Here is a 20,942-nt window from a genome sequence, read left to right on the forward strand (position 1 = left end):
CTGAAGCCATGCAGGCTGAGTGAACCCCTGAAACTTTGGCCCAGAGTTAATTTATAAACCTTCAACCCAAATTATCCCTCAAAGTCTTCTTAAAACCAAAGGACAGTTTAGCTTAACTAGTGAAAAAAAAAAAAATGTCTTCCTTGAGCATTAATCTCTTTTAAAGAACCATCTATGTGGAATCAAAGTGAAAACAGCAACTCAAAAGATTAGATAGGAATCTTAGGGAGTAGTGTGTTTGTGTAATGGGGGAGGAACAACAAAGAAAAGGAGAGTGAAAATGGTTGCACAATTCAAAAAATATAATCAATGTCTGTCTTAGTTATCTAGTGTTACTATAGCAGAAATACCACATGTGGATGCCTTTAACAATAGAAATTTATTCTCTTACAGGTTAGGATAGAAGTCTGAATTCATGGCGCCAGCTTCAGGGGAAGGCTTTTGCTCTCTGTTGGCTCTGGAAGAAGGTCCTTGTCAACAATCTTTCCCTGGTCTAGGAGATTTTCAGCACAGGAATTCCAAGGGAAGCATTTTGCTCAGAGCACTATATTCTTGGTAGTCGGAGGTCCTTCTGTCTCTCTGCTCACATCTCTGTTTTATAGCTCAAAAGTGATTGACTCAAGACACAACCAAATCTTGCAGACTGTGTCCTACTTTATTAACATAATTGCCTTTATCTTGCCTTATTAACATCATAGAGGTAGGAGTCACAACACATGACAATAATATCAGACGACAAAATGGTGGAACATCACACAATACTGGCAATCATGGCCTAGCCAAGGTGACACACATTTTGGGGGCATAGTATTTAGTCCATGACATTCCACTATTTGATCCCCCAAAATTCATGTTCTTGCCACATGTAAAACATATACACCCCATCTTACCATAGCAAAAGTCTTAAATCAACTCCAAGTCCAAAATTCAAAAATTCCACTTCATCTGTAAAATGGAATACACATGTTATCTGCTTCCAAATTATGTGGTGGAACAGGCACAAGCTAGACATTTCCATTATTAATGAGAGAATTCCAAGGGAAAAAGTAGTAACACGCACCAGCAAGTCAATGTAACACATTACATTAACTCTCAATGCTTAAAAACTATCCTCTGTTTCCGAGACCATTTAGGCAATTGCCCTGCCCTCCAAACTCTTGGTGTTGGTCACACTCTCTGGGATTCTGGGTGGAAGCCCCTTGGTCCTGGGCTTCAGCTCTGCCTTCCAGGCCTACTGAAAAAACAATGCTGTTCCTTCATATTTGGGTAGCCACATTCTCTAAGTCCGCCTGAGTGTTGAACCTCCTGCCTTAGCCCCAGCAGGCCCCACCTTTTTACTACCCCTTGGGCATAATAACCATCATAAGAAATATTAAAAGCATTATAAGAAATTAAAAATAAGAAAATGTTTCATAAAATGCCGGTATCTATGAGGAAAGTTAAATTGAAATATGATTTTAGGAGAAGGGAAAATGTATATCTGATTGTTCAAAATGATCTTGTTCATAGTTGAATGAATTACGATGTGCAATGGAGATTACACTTTTTTCTGATGTTTAAACTTACGATGAAGTATTTTATATGTCAAATTGAATTCCTGGGGTTTTTTGGGGTATATACATTTACAAAACTAATTTAATGGTATATGGACAAAAATTTTGGGAACTAGGCAAAGGACTCTGCTGTAAAGAGCCTGGAATGTCACAATTTGAGAATGAAAAAACATGAGATCGTATAAAAGTATTTACTAGAAAAGGTGTTTGCCAGTGTGGCTGGATTCTGACATGACTGGTCCAATTCTGTCAACAGTTACTTTTACAACTGTAGCCGAGTTAATTCAACTGTATGAGCCTCAGTTTCATCATAGTAAAAGCAAAGTCGGCTGTGTCACTTCAAACACAAAATGAGATTATCATTTCCCACAACTGGAGAGAAGTGAAAGCTCTCTGTAAAAAGGGATTGATTACCCATTATCGATTCAATTTAAGATAAGTACCAAAAATTTCCTAAGACCAAAGTAAATTATAAATTATATGTGTCAGATATGTAGTGAATGATCAATTTATAAATACCCAGAGAAACAAGTTAAATAAATGAAAAACCATTATCTCATCAGACACTTAATTACTAAGAGAACATTTCTACAGTCTTTATATCTGCATGTACAATGACTGCTCAACTCATTCTTCATCAACTAACGCACAAAAAAAAACCCATTGCCATTCAATGGATTCCACCTGACAGTGACACTATAGAACTGAAAATTAAAAATTAGAATAATGATCGTAAGTTTAAAGTCATATGACTCTTCCAAGTAATTTCTCGGGCCATATAAAATTGTTCTGCAAATTATTTTTTTTTTTCTGTCACTAAAACACTCGGCAAATTATTTCTCCCACTATATTTTTCTTTTATTTGGAATTTAATCTAGACATATTGAGCAGAGAAAAGAGAAGGATGTACAAGTTTGTCAAGCAAAACAGAGTTAAGAGGATAGTACTGATATATCTAGTTGCAAATGACAACCTGGATTTCATTTTATTTTAAATAAGTTTAGGTGAATATTACCATGCAACACTTTGGCAAATTCAAATAATTTTTTAGAATTTTTCTATGGTGGATGGAAGTCCTGTTGATAAGAATTTACTAATTATGCTCTAGTTCCAAATATATATACATATAAATAAAAATAAATTAATAAAGTGCATGTAACAATTGTGATGGTTAACTGGGCAAATTAATAGCATGAAACACAGATAGGGTAGGTACTTATTTTCTCTATTTTTTGCATATTCTTGTTTTCTGAAATCCATTTCTAAGCCTCTGGTACAGCCTATCGAAACTATTATTCAGTCATGTTGGAGCTCTTTTGAAGACGTGTTCAAGTTATGGATCTAATTTATTCAACTTAGCATTCATGTATATAAGATACAACATACACACACACACACACAGATACACACAGTGTTCACTTAATAAAAACTGATGGACTCAATATTACATTCCCATTTCCTTGAGTTTGTTCATTCTAGTCTGTCCTGAATAAAATGCCTTCTTCACTGAAATGTGTCTCCTAAAATTCTGCCCATTCTCTAGGACAACTTCAAATAATATCTTTTTTATGAGGACTTATTTCTAATGTCCCTAAATTGATTCTAATCCTTCCTTGCCCCAAACCTTCTAGGGTAATTACTATAGTTGGTCTTATGTAATGGCATTTTCTTTGTTACTCCAGCATCACCACTAGATTATGCGTTCCTTGAAGGCATGTCTTATCTCTAATTCCATCTGTATACATATAAAAAACTCAAACCCGCTGTCTTTGAGTCGATGTCTACTCATAACGACCCTATAGTAAGTGTAGAATTGCCCCATAGAGTTTCCAAGAAGTGCCTGGTAGATTCAAACTGCTGACATTTTGGTTAGCAACCATAGCACTTAGCCACTTCGGCACCAGGGTTTCCTTGTATACACATATATATGTGTGTATATATAGACATATATGTGTAAAAAAAAAAAATTTTGTATACACACATAGATTACACATATCTATATATACACACACACACACACACACATATATATATATATATATATATATATATATAATGCAAAAAACATGTGTTTCTGTAGAACCCAGTATGCTCCAGGTATCTTATAAGACAGGGATGGAATTAATGTTTATTCAGATAATGCAAGGTGCCCCAAATGATATATATATATTATCTTCTGGACTTCACACTCAGATAATGAGCTATCTCATGGTATCACATTTTCATAGATTTTAAACTAAGAATGAAAGAAATTGTGGTCTTTTCTGTAAAGTGCGAGACAAAGCCAAGTTTATTCTCTTTGAACTAAAATCTACATTCTTTCTATTGTGCAATATTTATTATAATTTTTAAAGATATCTTTAGAAAAAGCTTTGTGGACAAACATTATTTAAAAGTAAGGGACAAATACTACCGAAATAATACATGCAATGAAAAAAGAATTTAATGTTCTTTATCTTGCTGATTGTATTCTTGACATCCTTATTCCTCAGGCTGTAGATTAAGGGATTCAACACGGGGATCACCACAGTGTAAAACACAGAGGCTACTTTGGCAGTGTGCCTGGAGTTTTTGGAGTTGGGCACACAGCAGAGGAAGAGGATGGTGCCATGGAAGATAGTGATGGCAGTCAGATGAGAGGCATAGGTAGAGAACGCCTTATGACGACCACCGTCTGAACGCATTTTCGAGATGGTGACAACAGTAAACACACAAAAGGTGAGAATAATAAGTAATACACTCACCTCATTAAAAGTGATAGAGGTGAATAGCAGTAACTGGCTGAGAGAAGTATCAGAGCAAGACAGAGAACTGAGGAGAGCTCGCAGAAGAAGTGATTGATTGTGTTGAAACCATGAAAAGGTAATTGGAAAATAGGGCATGTGATCACCAAGGAACCTACTACTCCCCATGCATATGATCCCCCCACCAGCATAGCTCAGAGTCTCCGGGACATGGCAACTGTGTAGAGCAGAAGATTGCAAATGGCCACGAAGCGGTCATAGGCCATTACAGCTAGTAAAAAGGCCTCAGTCACCACAAAGGTACCGAAGAGAAAGCATTGCACTACACATCCTAAAAGTGAAATGGTTCTGTCTTCTACAACTAGGTTCACCAGCATGTTGGGAGCAACGATAGAGGAATAGCAGAAATCCACAAATGAGAGGTGGCTGAGGAAAAAGTACATGGGGATGTGAAGTTTGGGGTTAATTTTGATGATTACGATCATCCCAAGATTCCCTACAACAGGGACACTGTAGATGGCCAGAAATACCAGGAAGAAGGGAACCTGCAGTTCTGGGCAATCTGAGAAGCCCAAAAGGGTGAACATGACTGTGCTTCTATTTCTCTCGGACAGTAACATGGCTTCAATTTATTGAAATCTAAAAGTCAGTCCTGGAAATTAATACATAAATAAACAAATAAACATAGTAATGATACAGGAAGCTTAGTCAACTATCCTTTGCTAAGACTGGAAAAGATGTCTCTTTCAGAATCTATGTGTTTATTAACTAATAAATGCTAAACCAAAATTTTAAAACATGATAACTATTTTTTTTTTAATTTTTTTGAGAAAAACTATTGAACCGAATTTTATTTAAGGTCTTGAGTCTAGTTTTTTTGTATTTATGAATATGTAAAATGAGATTTAAGGATTGTATAAAAATTCATTGCCATCAAGTCAATTTTGACACATAGTGACTCTATAGGACAGATTGAACTGCCCCATAGGGTTTCCAAGGAGCAGCTGGATTCAATCTGAGAAGCCCAAAAGAGCAACTGTAACACAACCTTTATTACACTCTGATAATAACATGGCTTCTGTTTGTCGAAATCTGAAAGTCAGTCCTAGAAGTTGAGAAAAAAAAAAAAATTAAACACAGTGGGGATATAAGAAACTTGGATCAACTTCCCCTCCCCAACACTGAAGGCATATCTCTTTCAGAATCTATGTTTTTATTAATCAAAAGGTGGTAAATTTCTAAAATTTTAAAATATGATTATTCCTTAAAGAATTTAGAGATCGTATGGTAATTTTAAGCCAAGTTCTCACATAACAATTTCAGTTCTCCTTGAATGTTATCAGTTCAGAGAAGACAAGCCCAGCCTGATGTTGGATTATGTCAGCCTCACCGTCAATAACAAAAATCAGAAAACCTAAATTATATCATTTAATCAGTTCATAACATCTACACACTATGGACATGAAGAATGGACAGCCTTAACACTTCACATCTATGTTTTTTATTAATTCTGCATTGTACTTTCATCTACGTTTTTCTTCTGACACAGTATCACTCATATCAATATAAATTTCAATTACTTTTTAGCAGCATGTGTGACACCTTTGGTTAATGCCCTTGGCTAGAAACCAAAAATTTGAAGGTTCCTGTCCACCCACAGGCACCTTTGAAAAAAGGGCTTGTGGACTACCTCTGAAAAATCAGATATTAAAATTTTATGGAGCAGAGTTCTATTCTTATATGTTCCTCATGATTCAAAGTCAACTTGTTGGCAACATTTTTTCATTCTTCAAACCTGGTAGTTCTGAGTTCCAATTCTCCCTCATTGTTTGAGGAATAAAAAGACTAGAGCAGATGATAAATATAATCCAGTCTACATTCTTATTCTAAAGATGGCAGAACAGTAGTCAGAAGATGCCTTGAATTTCACAACGACATGCAGATAAAATCCAGCCTATGATCCCCAGCCATGTATTCGTTTCTCCACCCCGTACAAGAGACCATCTTATAAGTCTACCTACTAATATATTTCCTTTGTTAATGATCACTCCCTTAAATTTTGAGCAAACTAGAGACTCTAAAATTATGGGAAATAGTCCAATGACACTGATACGTGTCACCGAGATATAGTAAAGAGCAGCATCCAGATGAAATATAGGAGAATAGGATTTAGAGATATTTTCACACAGGAATAACTAAAGACTCTTGAACTTAGAAATTCACATTCCCACAGCCTCTCTCATTCACTTCTCTTCCTTCGACACATCTAGAATACTCATTCTTTCCCTCTATTATGTATGTAGAAGAATTAAAAACATGGAATAGTAGTGCACAATTAAGTCATTTCATGAGAAAACAGTAATACAAAAGAATCATTATATTTCTAGAATTAGTGCAAAGCGGCTCTCAGATCCCAACATAATGGGAAACTACTTCTCTGTCTATGATTTGTGCTAAGTTTGTCTCCGAGTCTGCAACCAAACATATTTTCAAATGGTTCTGAAATAAAGATGTCAGATCATGTGCTGTACTGACTCCCTCAATGGCCCTATCCTGTTCCTATATAAAGCTGAGTGTTGAAGACAACCTCGCACAATTAGTCATTTTAATTATCACATTTTTTCTTTAACAACATATTTCATTTATCTAAGGCATTTAAATCTTAATTTTAACCAGATATATGCCTTTAATGTAATGGGTCTTTTCTGTTCCAAATGTTGATATTAATTTGATGATAAATATATTTTCCCATTCAGTCAAGGAAATAGGATAGCTAAAATTTCTTCCTTTAATTTTCTCCCATTTTATTGTTCTTTTACTGTCAGGGGATACATGTGTTCTTTGCTTTATGCTTTTTAATTTTAGCAAAAGCAGAAAAGACAGGTGGGTAGTTTTTTGTTGTTGTTGTTGTTTTACTAAAGATTCTATCCAATCTCTGATTATTCCACTCTGCTTAAATACTTTTCTACTCTACTTTGACAACTGCTCCAAAAATTTACAAAAGTAAGAAAATATACATTCTCAAATCTTTCAAGGCTCCCCTACTGCCCTACCTGAGGTACCTATCATTCAGGGCACTACTACTGAAGGGCCAAGTCCTCTATGCAAAGCTCTACATAAGGGGCGCACATCGTGTTCCTTGCATGTTCAGATATGTACCTTTTGTGATGGCTTGGTATTCCTCAAGAACCCTCTACCTCTAACGTTTATGTTTTCTCCCTTTCAAGTTGTTTCCTAGATACCCTACTTTGTCGTTAATATGATTATGTCTTTAAATCTTAAAACATACCTGGTAATGGCAAAGGGAAGGCCTCCCCTGCCTCTGGGAAACTTGGTTGGGAGTAAAGTATATGCATCTTATATCTGTGTCACAACTTTGGGACATGAACCCTAGAGACTATCTGTTGCTCCAACCTCTAGAGAACAAAAACCAAACAATTATAATTAACTACCTTCCTCAGCTGTATTAGAAAACCTGGAAGAAAATTATATTATCATAAGGAACATTTTATAAGAAACACTTTGTATTTTAAATTTGTTTGGCCAAGTCTCCTGAACACATCCATACTCTCCAATAGTTATCAAGTGCATGAATCCATGGAACTCATAACTATCAAATAATTATTGACTGATGATTATGTGCCATTCTGATAGGTGACAATGATATCTAAAGGCAGTTGCCATTTGTCTTTCTATTAATATGAGCCTGATTACACAACTCTTCAAACAGTTTAGAACTATTCGTATTCCTTTAATTTGGACTCTTTAATGTTTTCTTCTATCCATTTTTTCTATAGGACTAATTGTCATTTTCTCCTCTGTGTGATATAAGTAGAGATTATTTCCTCAATTTTTCTTTCATCGATTTAATTTATTTTCTTTTGTTTTTCCTATGAAGTATCTGTATATTCATGTCATCTAAATTTTCAGCTTTGTTTTCAGAACCTGTTTTGATGTGTGGAGTAAGCAAGAGATACAATTTTATCTTCTGACTATAGCTAAAGAAAGATGTTCACATGGCTCTTAAGCATGTTTGTCCCAACATAACAACATTTTAATAATAAGTCAAAACAAACAAACAAACAAAAAACCCTGTTGTCTTCAGGTTGTTTCTGACTCACGGCGACCCTATAGGACAGAGTAGAACTGCCCCACAGGACTTCCAAGGAGTGACTGGTGAATTTGAAATGCTGACCTTTTGGTTAACAGCCGTACTCTTGTCCACTGAGCCAACAGCATTCCATTTTGATAATAGAAACACTGTAATTTATTTTAAATTTTGTAGGATGAGCCTTCCTTCTCTAATTTGGTTTATTTTACTTTTTTATTCATTTATTTATTTTTTTTTTCTGAATTTCTGTAATTGTTTTTTCATTCATAGGAACACCAGGACAGAAATTTATAGTATGATTCCTTGATATTACCACGGGAATTTTGTATTACATTCATCCTCATCCAAAAAAATTGTCAATTGACTAAACATATCTTAGAACAATTTCCAGGCCTGATAATACTGCTAAGGTAGCTTTCAAATAAATAATATTCAGGCATAAACTATTGAGTCAATTCCAGCTCATAGTGACCCTAAAGGACAGAGTAGAACTGCCTCATAGAGTTTCTAAGGAGCACCTGGTGAATTTGAACTGTCGACGTTTTGGTTAGCAGCCCTAGGACTTAACCACTGCGCCACCAAGGTTTCCAGGCATAAGCTAGGGATATTGAAATGACCACAACAATTGTTTTTTTCTGTAGGGCAGATTATTTTGCATGATCTCTTAGACTGACAGAGTGAAATAATAGGATGAAAATGCACTGGAATTGGGGTCAAAGAGCAGAATTTCTGTCGTCAACCAATCATTTCTGGTTATATGAACTTCTGTGAATCTCAAATTCCTTGAACCTCCGTGTCACCATATATGCAGTGGAATAATCATCCTTTTCCTCTCTCCTTCTCAGCCTAAGCTGATTGTTTCTAGTGTGAGGCTGCTCATCCACGCTGTTGTTGTAGGTGCCGTCCAGTCTGTTCTGACTCATAGTGACCTTATGTACAACAGAACAAAACACAGCCTGATCCTGTGCCAGCCTCGTGATTGTTGTTATGCTTGAGCCCATTGTTACAGCCACTGTGTCAGTCCATCTTGTTGAGGGTCTTCCCCTTTTTGCTGACCTTCAAAAAGATGGGGAGTTTTTACCAAGCTTGATGTCCTTCTGCAAGATTGGTCCCTCCTGATAACATGTCCAAAGTATGAGATACGAAGTCTCGCCATCATCACTTATAAGTAGCATTCTGGCTGTACTTCTTCCAAGACAGATTTGTTCATTCTTTTAGCAGTCCATGGTATATACAATTTTTTTCCCAAACATCATACTTCAAAAGTATCAGATCTTGTCCTTATTCCTTGCCCAGCTCTCCCATGTATATCAAGCGATTGAAAACACTGTGGCTTGGGTCAAGCACACCTTAGTCCTTAGAGTGACATATTTGTTTTTAACATATTAAAGAGGTCTTTTGAAGCAGATTTGACAATTCAATGTGTCCTTTGATTTCTTGTCTGCTGCTTCCAAGGGCATTAATTGTGGATCCAAGTAAAATGAAATCCTTGACAGCTTCAATAATTTCTCTGTTTATCATGATGATGCTTATTGGTCAGTTGTGAGGATTTTTGTTTTTTAATGTTGAGGCATAACCCAGACTGCAAGCTGTGGTCTTGGAGCATTATCAGTAAGTGCCTCAAGTCCTCTTCACTTTCAGCAAGCAAGGTTGTGTCATCTGCATAACACAGATTGTTAATGAGTCTTCCTCAAATCCTGAGGCTGCATTCTTCTTCATTTATTTTAGCTTCTCAGATTATTAACCCAGCATGCAGATTGAATTACTATAGTGAAAGTATACAAGCTTGAAACACACTTTTCTTGACTTTAAACCATGCAGTATCCACTTGTTCTGTTCAACAACTGCCTCTTGGTCTAAGTACAGGTTCCTCATCAGCACAATTAAGTGTTCTGGAATTCACATTGGTCACAATGCTGTTCTTAATTGGTTATGATCCACAGAGTCAAATGTCTTTGCATAGTCACTAAAACACAGGTAAACACCTTTATGGTATTCTCAGTTTTCAGCCAGGATCCATCTGACATGAGTAATGATATCCCTGGTTCCCTGTCATCTTCTGAATCCAACTTGAACTTCTGCCAGTTCCCTGTTAATATGCTGTTGCAGCCACTTTTGAATGATCTTCAGCAAAATTTTTCTTGTGTGTGATATTAATGATACTGTTCGATAATTTCCACATTCTGTTGGATCACCTTTCTTGGGTATACACATAAATATAGATCTTTTCCAGTCAGTTGACCAGGTAGTTGTCTTCCAAATTTCTTGGCTTACACGAGTGAGTACTTACAGCATTGCATCCATTTGTTGAAACATCTCAATTGGTATTCCAACAATTCCTGGAGCCTTGTTTTTCTCCAATGCATCAGTGTAGCTTGGACTTCTTCCTTCGGTACCACTAGTTCCTGCACATTGGTACCTCCTGAAATGGTTGATTATTGACCAATTGATTTTGGTATAGTGGCTCTGTGTATTCCTTCCATCTTCTTTTTGGTGGTTCCTGAGCCGTTTAACATTTTCTTCATAGGATACTTCAATATTGCAACTCGAAGCTTGAATTTTTTTCTTCAGTTCTTTCAGCTTGAGAAATGCAAAGCATGTCCTTCCTTTTTGGTTTTCCATCCCCAGACCTTTGCATATGTCATTATAATACTTTACTTTGTTTTCTCAAGCCACCCTTTGAAATCTTCTCTTCAACTCTTTTACTTCATCATTTCTTCCTTTTGCTTTAGCTACTCGACATTCTAGAACAACTTTCAGAGTCTCTTCTGACATAGTCTTTGGTCTTTTTTAATCCCCTTTTTAATGACCTCTTGTTTTCTTCATGTATGATGTCCTTGATATCATTAAACAACTCACCCAGTCTTCAGTCGTTAGTGCTCAACATGTCAAATCTATTTTTGAGATGGTCTCTAAATTCATGTGGGATATACTCAAGGTCTCACTTTGGCTCTTGCCCACTTGTTCTAATTTTCATGAGTTTCAACTTGAACTTGCTTATGAGCAACTGATATTTTCCACAGTCGGCCCCTGGTCTTTTTGTTACTGATGATATTGAGTTTTTCCATCCTCTCTTCCCATAAAAAAAAAAAAAAAATGTAGTCAATTTAGTTCCTGTGTATTCCTTCTGGCAAGGTCCACGTGTATGTTGGTGGAAAAAGGTATTTGCAATAAACAAGTCATTGTTCTCAAAAAATTCTGTCATTGTTTCTATCACCAAGCCCATATTTTCCAACTACTGATCCTTCTTCTTTGTTTCCAACTTTCATATTCGAATCTCCGTTAATTATCAATGTGTCCAGATTGCATGTTCGATCAATTCTAGAGTGCAGAAATTGGTAAAAATCTTCATCTTTGGCCCTAATGGTTGATAAATTTATTTGAATAATCATATTAACTAGCCTTCAGTGTAGGTTTATGGATCTTATCCTATGACTGATAGTGCTGTACTTCAGGATAGATCTAAATATTCTTTTTGACAATGAATGCAACGCCATTCCTCTTCAAGTTGTCATTCCTGGCATAGTGGATTATATGATGGTCTGATTCAAAATGGCCAATACCAGTCCCTTTCAGCTCACTAATGCTTTGGATGTCAATGTTTATGTGTTCCACTTCATTTTTGATGATTTCCAATTTTCCTAGATTCATACTTCATACATTCTATGTTCCAATTATTAATGGATATTTGTAGCTGTTTCTTCTCATTTTGAGTCATCCCACATCAGCAAATGAAGGTCCTGAAAGCTTGACTCCATCCATGTCATTAAGGTTGGTTCTGTTTTGAGGAGGCAACTCTTCCCCAGTTGTCTTTGAGTGCCTTCCAACCTGAGCAGCTCATCTTGTGGCACTATATTAAACAATATTCTGCTGCTACTTATAAGGATTTACTGGCTAATTCTTTTCATAAGACGACTGCCAGGTCCTTCTTCCTAGTCTGTCTTAGTTTGGAAGGTCAGCTGAAACTTATCTACCATAAGTGACCAGTGCTGGTATCTGAATACTGACGAAATAGCTTCCAGGGTCCCAGCAACATGCAAGCCCCATGTACTGTGGTGTATGTCCTAGATACCTAAAATTAATGACTCAAACATACTATGTGCACTTTTGTTCGTTGCTGCTTTATTCACATAAAAAAATGAATGGAAACAACCTAAGTTTATAGTAACAGATGAGTGAATTAGCAAATTGTGGTACATACATACAATGGAATACTTGCTGTTGTTAAATGCCATCGAGTCAGTTCTAACTCATAGAGACCTCACAGACAACAGAACAAAACACTGCCTGTTCCTGGACTTTCCTCACAATAGTAGAATAGTCATTGTGCTTGAGTCCATCATTGCAGCCACTGTGTCAAGCCATCTCATGAGGGTTTTCCTCTTTTCCACTGACCCTCTACATCACTAAGCATGATTTTCTTCCCCAAGGAACAATGATGATTCCACAAAACATGGTATCATATGGATGGATCTAAAGGGCATACTGCTAAGTGAAATAAGTCAAGCATACAAAGACAAATATTGAATGATCCTTTTTTTTAAGATGACAAGAATAGATAAATATAGAGAGACCAATGTTCAGTGGTGGTTACCAAGGAGGTAAGTGGTAGAAAAATTATGATTTATAGAGACTAGTTGTTCCTGGTGAAGAGAAAAGTGACAGTGAACATGGAGGTAGTAAGCACAGCACAACCAAAGTAAAAATGTCTCTCTGAGCACATAGGGATGGATATATGCAAATTGGTGTATGTGTAGGCACATATTAGTATATACGTGAGAACAGACAGAAGTATCTATAGATGTGTGTAAACACAAACATTTGGCTGTAGGCACATATAATCATTGAAGTAACAAATACAGAGACTCCATATACATAACCAGACATGTTCCAGCTTTGGTTTTCTGGATTTGAAGTTTTAGGACCGTAATCTCATGGGCAATTCAGTCAATTTGCTTAACATAGTTCACAATAATAATGACCTAAATCCTAGAGAAGTGAAATCTTCTGTGGTCTTAAAAGCTTGTAAGTAGCCATCTAAGCCACAAATTTATAGGTCTCTATGGACCAGGAGCAAAACAGTCAGAAGGCAACTAAAAGAGCAGAGAAGAAACAAATATACACGAGCCACAACCACATCTACCCTGAGACCGGAAGAACTAGGTAGTGCCAGGATACCACCATTAACCATTCTGACTGGGATCACAATAGATGGTAACAGATAGAATGAGAGAAAAATGTAGAGCCAAACTCAATTTCTATTAAGAAAAAAAAAAGTCAGACAACCTAGAACAATAGAAAACAGAGGATTCTCTAAGACTGTCATCCTGAGACAGTCTTTAAACCTAGAACTGAATCTATCCCCTGAGATCAACTTTTGGCTAAACAGCAGAGCGTCATACAAAAAGGATATTACCCATAAGATCATTGATCTACTGAAAAAAACAAACATTAGTATGAGACCAAAAGGTCAATAATTATTCAAAAGCAAAAATAAGAAGATAAGGGGGACAGGAAACTAGAATACTGGAAATGGAACAATCAGAACACAATGAAAGAGAACGTCAACACATTGTGATAAAGGTACCTAATGTTACTGAATAATTTGTGAGAAAATTTAAAGCAGGAACCTAAGTTGCTGTGTAAATTTTCACCAAAAAACTCAAAAATAATAATAATCAGAAGAATGGATACAATTCTGGAATATTGCCCAGATGCCTAACTGTATCTTCTCCTTCAGCGAATAGGCTATAAATCTACAATTGTGCCTTTCACAGTGAATCACATAGCCCATGGAGTATAGAATGACTAAGGTAGGGACTTCGGGGTCCATTTGCCATGGTGTATTATGGGGAATATTAGAGATATTTTCATTCATTTGAACCTTCTGTAAATTAAAACAAAAAAAAATTGTGTATGGGTGTAGGACACAAATGTGTATCATTCCCTGGACAAAAAGAGAAGTAAATTATTTAAAAATTATTAGGAGTATTAATGGTGTTGAAAAGTTAAGTGTCTTTATGTATTTTGTTCGAAAATCACAAAACAACAAATTAAGGATTAATACAATCACACAGACCGAGTCAAAACACTTAACAATTAGAGAAAGTGAGGAAACAGCAGATGCATTTGAATTAGGTTCTATATGATACAGGAAATTTTTAGATAAGTCTTAAAGGTGAAGAGACAACAAAGAAGCATGCATAGCACCCTACAGCCTTCTCCCTTTTCCATTCCATCCATTTCCATCCAAACTCAAACCCCTCCTCGAAGGCCCCTTTTGAAGCCCTAAGTCCAGTGAAGAAAATGGAACCTCAGAAAGTAAGTTGATTTCCACGACTTTCCTGACAGCTTTTTTCACATCCTTGTTTCTCAGGCTATAGACGGGGATTCAGCATGGCTATCACTACAGTGTAGTACACCATGGTCTCCTTGTCAGTGTCCAGACTGCTAGCAGGCATGGCCTGAAATTAATGAAAAGCATTGTTCCATGGAAGACAAGGGTGGCTGTAAGGTGGGAGGCACAGGTGGAAAAGGCTTTATGGCTTCCCTTTACAGCCCACATTCTGGAGATGGTGATGAGAATAAACAAGTCGGAGGTAAGGATGGTGATGTTGGTGATGATCTCATTGACAGTGACCACAATGTACTGCAGCAGTTCATTCACAGAGACATCAGATCAAGCAAGTGATAAGAAAAGGGATTGATTGCAGAAGCAGTGTTTAATCATGTTTGGGAACTAGGATAAGATATAAAGAGCTGAACACATGCTAATCAGAGAACACGGCTCCTTACACGTATCAGCCAGACACCAGCTCCTCACAGAGTATCTGGGACATGATGACCATGTACAGCAGTGTGTTGAAGAGGGCCTCAAAGCAGTTATAGGCCATCACGGCCAGCAGGATGACCTTAGTGATTGCATAATTTCAAAGCACGTAGAACTGCACATTGCATTCTAGAAAGAAAATGGCATCATCCTTGTTTATGCATATTTATTTCCATTGAAAAGCTTGGTATTAGCCACCCCAGTGCCTTCGAGTCAATTCCGACTCATAGCATGTGTTTTAACCCATATGATTATATATTGAACTCTGATATATGGTAGTGGTGACAGTATTTGTTTACTAGATTATTTTTTAAAAATTCAACCCAAACTACTGTTACTGAATACATGTCTCCTGAGAAAGACAGTCTAATGAGAGCATCATTCTAAAACAATGAGGAAAAAAACCATAACTGGTAGTGATTACTTACATCATGTAGGCAAAACCATCACAAGACAGTTATGTTGTTTATTCATCTTAGATTTAAAGAGATGGGAAGGGTGCTTAAAGGTTGATTAAATTTATCATATCAAATGGGATTCATGTCATGATCAGAATCCATGAATTGAATGATCTCAATGTGAATCTCCAAGCTGTTGATGAAAATGAATTTAAAGCACACAGGATAATTCCATTTTATAAAATATTATAATAGCAATTGTCAATGCAATTACAATATTTTGATATTTCTGAACTTTTTAATTTCATTGTTTTAAATAAGGAGTCTCTAAGTGGAAGAATAACCAATAGCCTAAACTGTCATATAATAAGCCTTGGGAATATGTTTTTGGTGACCTTGCCAGAACCTGAGAAAGTGAGTGACTCTACCGACTATACAACAAAAACATGTAAAAATGTATTTATTAAAACTACAATGATTATTACTGCTCACTATTATACAGGTCAGGTGGGCAGTTCTGCTGGTTTGGTCTGTGTTTGGCTGATCTGGGCTCAGCTTACTTAGGTCTATGACATCAACTGGCAGTTCAGTTGACATAAGAGTTTCTCATTCTTGAATCTGGTGGTGGGCTAAATGTTAGATAGTATAATGGAAGGAATGGGCAACTGGGTTATTTTTCTCTCATTACTCAATATTTTAATCTGTGTTTGTTCATACGGCAGCTTCCCAGGTTTCAAGAGTGGGTGTAAAATCCTGAAATCTCTCAAAGATTTGGAATTTGCTTCAATGTCATTTTTGCGACCTCTGTTAGCCAAAATAATTCACAAACACAGGCTGTGTTGGAGGATTGGTCAAATTGAGAGTTCTGTTGAGATGGAGTCAGTAATTATGCCCATGTTCCAAAAATAGATAAATAAATTATACATAACATATGCGATGGCTGGGTGGGCAAACTAATTGTATGACGAACAAATACGGCAGGCACTTGATGTTGCTACTTTTTGCATATGTTGGTTTTCTGAGATCCATTCTTAAGCCTGTGGTGCAGTCTATCAAACTTATCATTCTGTCACACCGGAGGTCTTTTGAAAACACGTTCAGGATACAGACAATATTTATTCAACTTTGCAGTCATGTCAAAATAACCTGAATATAACATACTACACATGCAGACACAGGTGCAAGCACACACACACACTACACAGTATTCACTCAATATTAATTGATTTACTCAATATTATATTCTTATCTTCTTGGGTTTGTTTATTCCATTCTCTCCTGAATAAAATGCCTTCTTCACTGAAATATGTCTCCGAAAATCCTGCCCATTCTCCAGGCCAACTTTAAATAATACCTCTTTTATGAAGATTATTTCTAATATCCTAAATGCATTTGCTCTATTCCTTGCTTCAAACATTTTAAAATATTTATTCTAGCCTGTCTTTTAAAACAGCCCTGTTCTTTATTGCCCCAGCGATACCACCAAATTATGCATTCCTTGAAGGCAAAGCCTATGTCTTATCTTTTCTGCCATTTGTAGATACGTCATTAAAAAATGTGTGTTTACTGTGAAACTACTATATCCCAAGTATTTAATAAGAACGAGGGATGGAATTAATGTTTTTTTCAGATTATGCAAGGTGCCCCACATATCTATATCATCTTTTGGTCTTCACTATCAGATTATGAACCAGTTCATGGTCTCACAATTTGCGTAGATTTAAAACTAAAGATGAGAGAGATGCTGAACTTTTCCGGCAGAGACAAAGCCAAATTTAGTCTTTTTGAAACAACATCAATGTCCTTGCCATTGTGTAAAATTATTAATTTTAAATGTATCTTTTAAAATGGCCTTTTGGACACACTTTATTTAAAAGTTAGGGACAAATTCTACTAAAATAATATATTCAATGAGAAAAGACTCTAGTGCCCATTATCTTCCTGACTGTATTCTTGACATGCTTATTCCTCAGACTGTAGATCAAGGGGTTCAACATGGTGATCACCACTGTGTAAAACACAGAGGCTACTTTGACGGTGTGCCTGGAGTTTTTGGAGTTGGGCACACAATAGAGGAAGAGGATGGTGCCATGGAAGATGGCGATGGCAGTCAGATGAGATGCACAGGTAGAGAATGCCTTACGACGTCCACTGGCTGAACTCATTTTCAAGATGGTGACAAAAATAAACACACAAGAGTTGATAATGATGAGTAATGTACTCACCCCATTAAATGTAGCAAAGATAAAAACTAACAACTGGCTGAGAGAAGTATCAGAGCAAGGAAGGGAGAGAAGAGAGGATAACTCGCAGAAGAAGTGATTGATTGTGTTGGAACCATGAAAAGATAATTTCAAAGCAGAGCATGTGAGTATCAAGGAACACACTACTCCCCATGTATATGATCCCACCACCAGCATAGCACAGAGTCTCTGGGACATGGCAACTGTGTAGAGCAGAGGGTTGCAAATGGCCACAAAGCGGTCATAGGCCATTACAGCCAATAGAAAGGATTCAGTCACCACAAAGGTAGAAAAGAAAAAGAATTGAACTATACAGCCTAAAAATGAAATGCTTCTGTCTTCTGCAACTAGGTTCCCCAGCATTTTGGGAGCAATGATGGAGGAATAGCAGAAATCCACAAATGAGAGGTGGCTGAGGAAAAAGTACATGGGGATGTGAAGTTTGGGGTTAATTTTGATGATTACGATCATCCCAAGATTCCCTACAACAGTGACACTGTAGATGGCCAGAAATACCAGGAAGAAGGGAACCTGCAGTTCTGGGCAATCTGAGAAGCCCAAAAGGGTGAACATGACTGTGCTTCTATTTCTCTCGGACAGTAACATGGCTTCAATTTATTGAAATCTAAAAGTCAGTCCTGGAAATTAATACATAAATAAACAAATAAACATAGTAATGATACAGGAAGCTTAGTCAACTATCCTTTGCTAAGACTGGAAAAGATGTCTCTTTCAGAATCTATGTGTTTATTAACTAATAAATGCTAAACCAAAATTTTAAAACATGATAACTATTTTTTTTTTAATTTTTTTAAGAAAAACTATTGAACCGAATTTTATTTAAGGTCTTGAGTCTAGTTTTTTTGTATTTATGAATATGTAAAATGAGATTTAAGGATTGTATAAAAATTCATTGCCATCAAGTCAATTTTGACACATAGTGACTCTATAGGACAGATTGAACTGCCCCATAGGGTTTCCAAGGAGCAGCTGGATTCAAACTGCCAGCCTTATGGTTAGCAGTCAATCTCTTAACCACTATACCACCAAGGCTCCTGGGATTATATGGTTATTTTAAATCAAATCCTCACTTAACACTTTCAGTTCTCCTTGAATATTATAAGCTCATAAAAGACAAGCCCCACTCGATGCAGTGACAAATTATGTCAGCTCCATAGTCAATAACAAAAATTAGAATTGTCTAAATTATTTTATTAACTAACACAGTACAGGTACACACTATGGACATAAAGAATGGACAGCCTTAACACTTCCCATTTGTGTTTTTATTGTTAATGCTGCACAGTATGCTAGTCTTTGTTTTTTCTTTCTCACACAGTAAACCTGATACCAAAATAAATGTTCATTAATTTGTTTTATCAGCCTAAGTGGTGCCAATGATTAATGCCCTTGGCTGCCTATCCAAATGTTTGGAGGTTCCAGTCCACCCAGTGGAGCCTTTGAATAAAGGGCTAGTGACCTACTTCAGAAAAGTCAGCCATTGAAAACGTTTTGGAGGATAGTTCTACTCTTACACATATGGGGTCATCATGATTCCAAGCTGGCTTTTTTTTTTTTTTTTTAATGTATTTCCAATTAGGAAATCCTAAATTCCAGTCAGGATCCTGGGCAGCTCAGTGATTAAAAGTACTCCCTGCTATCCAAAGTTTCAGGGGTTTGAACTAAGCAGGTGCTCTGCAGGAGAAAGCTATGGCCTCTCTTCTGGAAAGATTTACAGCCTTGGAAACTCAATGGGGCACTTCTATTCTGTCCAGTAGGGATTTTTTTTTTTTTAAGTTCCAATTTTTTCTCATTGCTTCAGGAATAGAAAGAAATTAGAACAGATGATAAAATAAAAATATTCTGGTCTACATCTTTACTCTAAAAAAAAAAAAACTCTAGAGGTGGCATAATACAAACGAGAAGAAGCCTTGACTTTCACAGCGACCTGCAGATAAAGACCAGCCTATGACCCCCAACCATGTATGCATTTCCCCAGCCATACACTGGTCCATTTTATAGACACACCTACTAATATATTCCCTTTATCAGTGATCACTCCCTTTAATTTGTGAGCAAACTAGGGACTCCAAATATGGGAATTTAGACATTGTTATGTGCCACAATGATATACTTGAGGGCAGCATCCAGATGATACACAGGTACTGGGATTTAGAGATGTTTATACACCAGGAATAAGGACACTTTGACTGAGAAATTCCCATTCCCAAAGTATCTCCAACTTACTTCTCTTCCTTCAACACACCTAGAATACTCATTCTGTCCCTATATTATGTCTGTAGAAGATAAAAGCATGGAGTAGTAGTGCATGTTTAAGTCATTTCATGTAAAAACAGTGATATAAAGGAATCATTGTATTTCTAGAATTGGTAGCCAGCACCTCTCACATCCCAACATACTTGGAAATTTTTTCTATGATTTCTTATAAGTTTACCTCTTATTTTGAAACCTAACAAATCATTATCAAATGGCCAAGAAATAAAGGTATCAGGTTTTGTGCTGGACTGAGATCCCCAATGACCCTATCATGTTCCTGTATAAATCTGAGTGCTCAAAAGCCAAAGCATCACACATACAGTAATTTTAATCATAACATTTTTAACACCATATTTTATTTATCTAAGGCATTTAAACCTTAATTTTGATCAAACTCATGTCTTTAACGTCATTGCCCTTTTTTCTCCTAAATTAATAATAAATATATTCTCTCATTTAGTCCAGGAAATAAAGATAGGAGAGCTAAACTCTTCTTCCATATAATTTCCTCTCATTTCTTTGTTCTTTTGGTCTCAGTAGACACGTATTCTTCACGACATTCTTTATAATCTTAATTAAAGCTTAAAAGATAGATTGATAGGTAGATAGATGATAGATAGATAGATAGATAGATAGATAGATAGATAGATAGATAGATAGATAGATAGATAGATAGATGATAGATACGTTGATTGACAAATTGATAGATAAATATCATTTTTTATTGAAGATTCTGTCTAATCACTGATTATTCTGTTCTGCTTAAATGCCTGTCTATTCTACCTTG

General features: G+C 36.3%; 1 protein-coding gene across 1 annotated transcript; it reads right to left on the bottom strand.

Moving 5' to 3' along the window:
• Positions 1-17,453: 17,453 nt before the first annotated feature.
• LOC100665757 (olfactory receptor 5D18-like) lies at positions 17,454-18,549 on the bottom strand. Its single transcript, XM_064289158.1, has one exon. It carries the CDS (start codon positions 18,482-18,484, stop codon positions 17,543-17,545), a length of 942 nt encoding a protein of 313 aa, XP_064145228.1. The 5' UTR covers positions 18,485-18,549; the 3' UTR covers positions 17,454-17,542.
• Between the last annotated feature and the right edge of the window lie 2,393 nt (positions 18,550-20,942).

Source organism: Loxodonta africana, chromosome 7, assembly GCF_030014295.1.
Source record: "Loxodonta africana isolate mLoxAfr1 chromosome 7, mLoxAfr1.hap2, whole genome shotgun sequence".
In the NCBI taxonomy this organism is placed as follows: Eukaryota; Metazoa; Chordata; class Mammalia; order Proboscidea; family Elephantidae; genus Loxodonta; species Loxodonta africana.

Excerpts from the sequence above, each read along its gene's own strand:
- LOC100665757 (XM_064289158.1), bottom strand. The coding sequence starts at position 18,484 with ATGTTACTGTCCGAGAGAAATAGAAGCACAGTCATGTTCACCCTTTTG.